The 10,000-nt window shown below is 25.6% G+C and overlaps 1 protein-coding gene across 1 annotated transcript in view; it reads right to left on the bottom strand.

The window, feature by feature from the left end:
- The window catches only part of LOC145255803 (dynein regulatory complex subunit 2-like), a 59,333-nt gene that overhangs the window by 14,938 nt on the left and 34,395 nt on the right, over positions 1–10,000 (bottom strand). The window contains exons 5-6 of the mRNA XM_080114490.1: positions 8,378–8,575; positions 3,889–3,966 (exon numbers count right to left, since the gene is read on the bottom strand). Coding sequence (XP_079970616.1) covers positions 3,889–3,966; positions 8,378–8,575 — 276 coding nt within the window. The remainder of the gene's footprint in view (positions 1–3,888; positions 3,967–8,377; positions 8,576–10,000) is intronic.

Raw genomic sequence — 10,000 nt, 5'->3', positions numbered from 1 at the left:
TCGCTTGGCTTTCACCGGAACATGACATCAACAGCTCGGTTTTAGCTGCTGTCTGACGTAACATGCGATCAGCCAATCACAACGCCATGCGCTGAGTTTCAACTTGATGTGAAGTGAAGGTCAAACGACAGCATTACAAATATGTATGCGTAACGTAACAGCTATTGGTTCATGTTTTAATTTTTAGCCTTGCAGTAAACATGTCTTCATAGCTCAGGCATTAACGTAAAAGGGAAAAGTAAATCGTAAGCTAAACGTTTTGGTTTCTATTCTCGGTAGTGGCGCACACGTTATTTTATTTTATTTTATTTTTAAACTTTTTAAATCATTACTAAATATTGGGTCCAATATAATATAATAATAAATACGAAATCTGAATTAATCCAAATATAATATTTAAGTGTATTTTACTACCGAGCAATGCCGGGCAGCCTGCTAGTATATTTATATACAAGAGGGAAATATATCGAAAATACAAAATATATACTGGTGAATATAGATTTAATTATCAATTCAATAAGGAAGATACATCAGTGGAAGTAGGGGTTATCAAAGCTTTTTATAACAGGGCATTTCGAAGCCTAGTGCTTCTAACCAGAAGAGGTGAGGGGGGTGGTAGGTAAGCAAAATGAATGCAACGTTTTGCAATAGACACATTAGGAATGAAATATTAGATATCTTGCATAAGGGGATACAGTAGAAGGGGGGGGGGGAGTGATAGCCGGGGAGTTATAAGGATAATAGTGGGATTGCATTTAAGCCAGACTATTGAATATGCACCATTTTGTATTGTCGGTATTTTTTCTCTCGTATCTAAACTCCACCGTGCACGCTGAGCTTTTTAATCTTGATAAGATATATATATATATATATATATATATATATATATATATATATATATATATATATAAAATAAAAATTACAATTAAATTTACCAAAATGATCCAAGATGGTAAAATTAAAGTATATTATAAATATTAAAGAATCAATATTTATAAAATTATCTCAGCCAGATGTAAAAGCTCGATAAAACCAAATAGGAAATAGAGCTTATAATATGAGCAAACAGTTAATAAAAATGTTAAAAAACACTTTGAAATGAGTTAAAAACATATATAATCTGAAAAGGAAACACTTTATCTAGTGTTTCCTTTTCAGATTAAATGTTTTTAACTCATTTCAAAGTGTTTTTTAACATATTTTATTAACTGTTTGCTCATATATATATATATATATATATATATATATATATATATATATAGTTTGAAGTTGCTATTTTTCAAAAGTAGGGTAACCAATGAAATATAACGAGGTTAATCTGAAATCTAACTTTAGGTTTAGTCACAGATAAAGAGTTGGAGAAATTATTGACATTTGGATGAACAGTGTTAAGGTTGGTACAACTGTTTGATATCTTAGGATAGAGATGTTGAATGTATTCATATACGTATAAAAAGATTGTATTTTACCGCCTGATAAATAGCTATTATTGGAATATTTTACAATAATATAATATTTAAAATTGTCCAAATAGTTATGAAACAATTGTAGCGTATAAGGAAACACACAAAATGATATTCACATTTTATATTTTGTCTTCATTTGTGCGAAAATATTATATATATATATATATATATATATATATATATATATATATATATATATATATAACAAAACGTCCAAATTCCAAGATATTGTTCATCTTACTGTTTATTTCTTTCACAATGTTAAAATGTTCAATTCTTGATAGCACCTGTTTCGTAGCGCAGAAACAATCATATAATTATGTCGATATTTCTTTAATATTTTCCACCCTGACTTATTAGAAGAATAAGGACTCATTAACTTTAAAAAGAAAATAAAAACAAATTTGGGCATGATTACATAAATACAAAAAAAATCTGAAGACTAATTGTAATTGTGTTTTTACTTCATTTAGATATTTATTTCTCCCCCAGCACGAGAAATATGACACCAGTGTTGGAAAGTGAGATTGAAAAGTTAGCACTCCCCCAGGTGAGCCACTCTGACCTGCAAAAAAAAGTGCCTGGACAGCCTCGTCAGCAATTATCGATAAACTAACCCCATCTCAAAGAGAGAATGCAAAGCCTACGATGGTGGACCGAACCTCCTAGAACTACACAAAACCAACTCTACACAGCAATCAACAGGGAACATGTCATTACGGGGATCGTCGAATGTCTGTTGATATTGGTGCTGAGGTAAAGACCCCAGCGTGGTTTCCTAAATGGAAACTTTATAATACAGAGTGTTAAGAAAAGTTATATCAAGTATCGATTTTAAGTCTTTCATATGACTCAACTGAAGATTGAACACTGATCTCCTGGTTCATTATTGAACACTTTTACCATTATGCCAAGTGGTCCAAGATTTCATATTATTGATTTTTTTCTTACTTGTAGTCAGCATTAAATCAAAAGAAAGGGAGAGTGCAAAAGGAAAATGGAAAACGTTTGTGATTTGAAAGGTATTCTTGACAAGCCCGCAGGTCTCTTCCTCCTCCTATCCCTTCGAAAGCGAGCCGGCCAACCTGTTGTCCTTAGAGAGAATTACTGCAACAGAACAGCTGATTGTAGCTGTTATGCGATCAAGAAAGGAAAAGAAAGAGCGAACATAAAAAATCTCATATAGTAAAAGATTGCTATAAAATAAACCATTTCAATATGATAAAAAGATGTTCAATATAATTTGAAGATTTCAATTTTCAATGCTATAAAAAATATCAATCTAATAAAAAAAATTTCAATATATTAAAATAATTAAATACAATAAAAAAAATTTCAATATATTAAAATAATTAAATACAATAAAAAAAATTTCAATATATTAAAATAATTAAATACAATAAAAAAAATTTCAATATATTAAAATAATTAAATACAGTAAAAAAAATTTCAATATATTAAAATAATTAAATATAATAAAAAAAATTTCAATATATTAAAATAATTAAATACAATAAAAAAAATTTCAATATATTAAAATAATTAAATACAATAAAAAAGATTTCAATATATTAACAAATACTTCAAAATATTTTTTAATTCAACGTATTTCAATAGAATAAACAAAACTATTGGACTTTGGAAAAGTATTCCTGAAGTCGTCTTACTGCATACCTCTTCCTGACAATATCAGGATGGACTAAAGTCTCATCTGAGCCTTACTTTTCTCATATTTTCCTTAGCTTTCCTCCTGTAAATTAAACTTGTTACCTCAACTTTGAGGTGTTGATATGCCTTTAAATAAAAATAGTTTATTTGCAATAAACTACTAACACCCGAAAGTATCCTGTACCTCTATAAGGCAACCATTCGCCCATGTATGGAGTATTGCTGTCATATTTGGGCTGATGCATCTGCTACTAGTCTCTCGCTCCTTGACAAGGTTCAAAAGAGAGTCGCAAATCTGATAGGCCCTGAACTGGCATCTAAGCTTCAGCCTCTGTCCCATCGACGAAACGTTGCATCCCTCTGCCTGTTCTACAAGTATTTTAATGGTGAATGCTCTGACGAACTGCAAGCACTTGTGCCCCCACGAGGTGAACACCCTCGACGGACCCGACAGGCTGCAAAATCCCATCCCCACACTGTAGAGATCCCTAGATGTAAAAGATCTTTCTACTCCAGTAGTTTCTTCCCCAGAACCGCTAGACTTTGGAATTCCATTCCAGGTCCCTACTTCCCCAACTGTACTGACATGCAGAAGTTCAAGTGCAACGTAAACCAACATCTTGCTGCCCAAATCCCTACATAATACCCCAGTAGTTGTTGCCCCTGGTAGTAGCCCCCTACACCAAAGTGGCAATGTGCCTTGTTTGGGGTGAAAATGTAATAAAATAAATAAAAAATTAAAAAAAACACTAACCTCTCTCATCATTTTGTTCTTTTCGCCATTTGTCCGGGCATTTATAACGATCTTTCCTTTCATGGCCGTTATTTGTTCCTACAAATATTTATAAAAAAGCAAAGGCGTATATATTAAAAACAAAATCATTTATATACTAAACTAGTTTCATTCAATAATTACAAGAAACCCTCTCTACCACCAATAGCAATGGCCAACGACCCTTTATCTGAGAGTCCATCTTTCAAACTCCTTGGCCTAACGTTCACAGGAAACATGAGTTGGAACAATTACATTGAAGGCATTGCCAGGGCCGCTGCAAGAAAGGTAGGCTCTCTCTACCGTGCTAGAAAACTACTAACACCCGAAAGTATCCTGTACCTCTATAAGGCCACCATTCGCCCATGTATGGAGTATTGCTGCCACATCTGGGCTGGTGCATCTGCTACTAGTCTCTCGCTCCTTGACAAGGTTCAAAAGAGAGTCGCAAATCTGATAGGCCCTGAACTGGCATCTAAGCTTCAGCCTCTGTCCCATCGACGAAATGTTGCATCCCTCTGCCTGTTCTACAAGTATTTTAGTGGTGAATGCTCTGATGAACTGCAATCACTTGTGCCCCCACGACGCGAGCACCCTCGACAAACCCGACAGGCTACTAAATCCCACCCCCACACTGTAGAGGTCCCTAGATGTAAAAGATCTTTTTACTCCAATAGTTTCTTCCCCAGAACCGCAAGACTCTGGAATTCCATTCCAGGTCCCTGCTTCCCCAACAGTACTGACGTGCAGAAGTTCAAGTGTAACGTGAACCGACACCTTGCTGCCCAAATCCCTACATAGTACCCCAGTAGTTGTTGCCCCTGATAGTAGCCCCCTACACCAAAGTGGCAATTTGCCTTGTTTGGGGTGAAAATGTAATAAAAAAAAAAAAAAAAAAAAAAATACACATATAAAAAAAAGGCTACAATAATGCCCAACAATACATAATATTCATCATAACTCATATCCTGGAAGTTGATTTGACAGCCAGTTTGCGGCACTCACTTAGTGAAAATTTCTTTTAATATTGTTATTATTTTTATATGCTAACTCGTGTCCACGGAGTTTTCTAGGAACCGCAATGATATAACCTTCAAATACAACTCTTTTCACAAAATCATTATAATTTAAAAATTCAACATATTAAAATACTTCCAATAGTAAAAATATTGCAATGTAATTAAGACTTTAGTATAAAAATATTGAAATATAAAAGTTGAAATATAATAAAAAATTGAAGTATAAAAATTGAAATATAATAAAAAATTGAAATATAATAAAAAATTAAAATATTAAAATTAAAATATAAAAATTGAAATATAAAAATTGAAATATAATAAAATATTAAAATATAAAAATTGAAATATAAAAATTGAAATATAATAAAAAATTGAAATATAAAAATTGAAATATAATAAAAAATTGAAATATAATAAAAAATTAAAATATAAAAATTGAAATATAATAAAAAATTAAAATATAAAAATTGAAATATAAAAATTGAAATATAATAAAATATTAAAATATAAAAATTGAAATATAATAAAAAATTGAAATATAAAAATTGAAATATAATAAAAAATTGAAATATAAAAATTGAAATATAATAAAAAATTAAAATATAAAAATTGAAATATAAAAATTGAAATATAATAAAATATTGAAATATAAAAATTGAAATATAATAAAAAATTAAAATATAAAAATTGAAATATAATAAAAAATTGAAATATAAAAATTGAAATATAATAAAAAAAATTGAAATAAAAATTGAAATATAATAAAAAATTGAAATATAATAAAAAATTGAAATAAAAATTGAAATATAATAAAAAATTGAAATAAAATTGAAATATAATAAAAAATTGAAATATAATAAAAAATTGAAATATAATAAAAAAATTAATATAAAAATTGAAATATAAAAATTGAAATATAATAAAAAATTGAAATATAATAAAAAATTAAAATATAAAAATTGAAATATAAAAATTAAAATATAAAAATTGAAATATAAAAATTGAAATATAATAAAAAATTGAAATATAAAAATTGAAATATAATAAAAAAAATTGAAATAAAAATTGAAATATAATAAAAAATTGAAATAAAATTGAAATATAATAAAAAATTGAAATATAATAAAAAACTGAAATAAAAATTGAAATATAATAAAAAATTGAAATATAATAAAAAATTGAAATAAAATTGAAATATAATAAACATTTGAAATATAATAAAAAATTGAAATAAAAATTGAAATATAATAAAAAATTGAAATAAAATTGAAATATAATAAAAAATTGAAATATAATAAAAAAAATTGAAATAAAAATTGAAATATAATAAAAAATTGAAATATAAAAATTGAAATATAATAAAAATTTGAAATATAATAAAAAAATTGAAATATAATAAAAAAATTGAAATAAAAATTGAAATATAATAAAAAATTGAAATAAAAATTGAAATATAATAAAAAAATTGAAATATAAAAATTGAAATATGATAAAAAAATTGAAATAAAAAAATTGAAATATAATAAAAAATTGAAATAAAAATTGAAATATAATAAAAAGTTGAAATATAATAAAAAAAATTAAAATATAAAAATTGAAATATAAAAATTGAAATATAATAAAAAATTGAAATAAAAATTGAAATATAATAAAAAATTGAAATATAATAAAAAGAATTAAAATATAAAAATTGAAATATAATAAAAAAATTGAAATATAATTAAAAACTGAAATATAATAAAAAAATTGAAATATAAAAATTGAAATATAATAAAAAATTGAAATATAAAAATTGAAATATAATAAAAAACTGAAATATAATAAAAAATTGAAATATAATAAAAAATTGAAATAAAAAAATTGAAATAAAAAATTGAAATATAATAAAAAAATTTGAAATATAACAAAAAAAAATTGAAATATAATAAAAAATTGAAATATAATAAAAAATTGAAATATAATAAAAAAAGTGAAATATAATAAAAAATTGAAATACATTTTCTTCAATATAATAAAAAATTTAATATAAAACTTCCAATCCAATACAAAAATGGTATAAAATGCTTTCAATATAATAAAATTACAATATCAAAAATGTTCACTAGATTAAAAAATTAATGTAATAATAAAATCAATATAATAAAAAATTAATATAATAAAAATTAAATATATAAAAAATCCAATATAATAATAATGTCAACATAATAAAAATTTCAACATAATAAAAATACAATATAATAATAAAATCAATATAATAAAACATTTAATATAATAATAAAAAATTCAATATAATAAAAAATTTTAATAAAATAAAAATTTTAATAAAATAAAAACAATCCAATATAATAAAAACAATCCAATATCTTAAAAATTTCAATATCATAAAAATTTCAATATAAAAAAAAAAAAATTAAATATCAAATATTTTTAATATCATAAAAAAGTTTCTATAGTAAGATGATTTCTATACAATAAATCATTTTAATATAATAAAAAAAATATTGGATATAATAAAAAGGTGTTGAATATAATTTTTAAATTTCAATGCAATAAAAATATTAATCTAATAAAAAATTTCAATATGATAAAAGATTTAAATATATAAAAATAATTAAATATAATAAATAAAAAAAAAGATTGCAATATATTAACAAAAACGTCAAAATATTTTTTACTTCAACACATTTCAATATAATGCATAAAGTATTCCGGAAGTTGTCTTACTGCATACTTCTGCCTGGCAACATAAAGATGAGCTAAAGTCTCACCTGGACCTTACTTCTCACGTGTTCCCACCCTCTGTTAATTAAACTTGTTACCTCATCTGCTTTACATCCATTTACCAAAGAATTCTCATCCATTCTTGGCCATATCATCAAAAGTATCTGTTTTGTATACGAAGGACGTTCAATAAGTAATGCTCCTGACCAACTTCCAGTTGTCTGACCTTACTGAAATTTTGCATGTACAATAATATATATCTTTATGGGTTATGTAGCAAATTACAGATTTGAACTAATTGTGGTCCTGATTTATTTTTTTCTATTAATTTTTCCATTAATTTTAAGTGCTTTATTAATTTTTGCATTAATTTAATTTTTTCCAATAATTTTTCTATCAATTGACCCATTAATTTTCGCATTAATTTTTTTTTCTCTTAATTTTTCCATTAATTATAATTGATTCATTCATTTTTACATTAATTTAATTTTTCCATTAATTTTTCTATCAGCTTGAACTGCTTCATAAACTTTTGCATTAATTAATTTTTTTAAATTAATATTTCCATTAATTCTAATTGCTACATCAATTTTTGCATTTTTTTTTTCTTGATTTTTCCATAAATTTTAATTGCTTCATTAACTTTAATGCCAATTTTAGAATAATTAATTGAAAGAAGCATTAACTATTACAGCTTTTCTCATTAAATAAAGTTATAAATAATAACTCACCGTACGTCTTTGGATTTTGCGCATAAGTATATCAATCACTTTGGAACTTTCGGAATCTTTAAGCTTGAGTTTCTCAAATGCTTCCATCCTTTCTTTTGTTGTTTCATGGTAATGTGATTTGACCTGGTTAAACAGCTGCCATAAGTTATTGATTTTTGTTTCTAATGAAACATGTAGCTGGTCCTTTTCTTCCAGACTCTGTTGAAAGAACGGGTAACCATTTAAAGTTTCAAATTTATATATATATATATATATATATATATATATATATATATATATATATACATGTATGTATATATATATATATATATATATATATATATATATATATATATATAATCATCATTATTATTATTTATTATTTCTGCATAAAATTGTATGCATTTATTTTGAGTATTTACTTCAAAAGTGCTTAATACATCATTAGCACAAGTTAATAGCCTGACGAATCCCTTACAAAGGTAGAAAAGTAGAATATTCTGTAACTTAATTGCCATATATATTTTAAAAATTTGACTCTAAAGAAACAATCTGAAACTTTTTTTAAAAGAAAGTAGTTTGCCATGTCGAACGTGTAGCATGGTTTAAAGATCTTTTGATATGAAGTTGAAATCATAACATTTTGTGGTGTTTTCCGTCAAGAAAAAGAGGAGGATTTGCAAAATTTTGTTGGTGGGGATGATGTATAGAGATTAAAGCAGTGAAAAATTTATAAATTTGCTCTCTTGAGTGAACACTATAAACGACCCTGGTTGAAATACAATGATTCTAATCATTTGAATATTTTCAATATATATATACATACATATATATATATATTGTGTGTATATATACATATATATATACAATATATATATACATATATATATTGTATATATATATATATTGTATATATATACATATATATATACATATATATATACATATATACAATGTATATATATATTGTATATACAGTGATGATCATATTTATTGGCACGGTAAAATAAAAGTTAAATTTTGTCTAATAAATTCTAAAAAAGGGATTAAATTAAAGAAAATAACAAAGTATATTATGTATTTTTAACTGGCCTTTCCGATGCAGCAATCGGATTTTAGAAAAAATAAATAACAAAGGAACAACAAACATTCAGGCAGTTTGATGTTTTGGGGATCCTTTGCTGCCTCTGGACCAGGGCGACTTGTTAAGGTCACAGGTAGCATAAAAAAGGAAGATTATGTTAAAATATTGGATGAAAACCTGAAAGACTCTGATAAAGAGCTCTCACTTGGTCGTAGTTGGTGGTTCATGCAAGATAATGACCCAAAGCATTCGGCTAAACTGACTAAGAAATGGCTTGAGGACAATCATATTAATGTTTTGGAGTGGCTATCACAAAGCCCAGACCTTAATCCAATTGAAAATTTATGGAGAACATTAAAATTGAGGGTAATGCAAAGGAAGCCTAAGAATCTTATTCAATTGGAGGATTATTGTCAGGAAGAGTGGGCTAAAATTACTACTGAAGAGTGCAACAACTTGGTTGTAAACTATGAAAAGCGACTGAGGAAGGTAATCAAGGCCAAAGGCTATACAATTGATTATTAAATAAATCGTGCCAATAATTTTGAACAAGGGTTTTT

Source organism: Euprymna scolopes, chromosome 31, assembly GCF_053919585.1.
Source record: "Euprymna scolopes isolate OS-2025 chromosome 31, ASM5391958v1, whole genome shotgun sequence".
Classification (NCBI taxonomy): domain Eukaryota; kingdom Metazoa; phylum Mollusca; class Cephalopoda; order Sepiida; family Sepiolidae; genus Euprymna; species Euprymna scolopes.
Note: the sequence above shows the minus strand (reverse complement) of the source record. Positions and strands in the feature narration are given on the sequence as shown.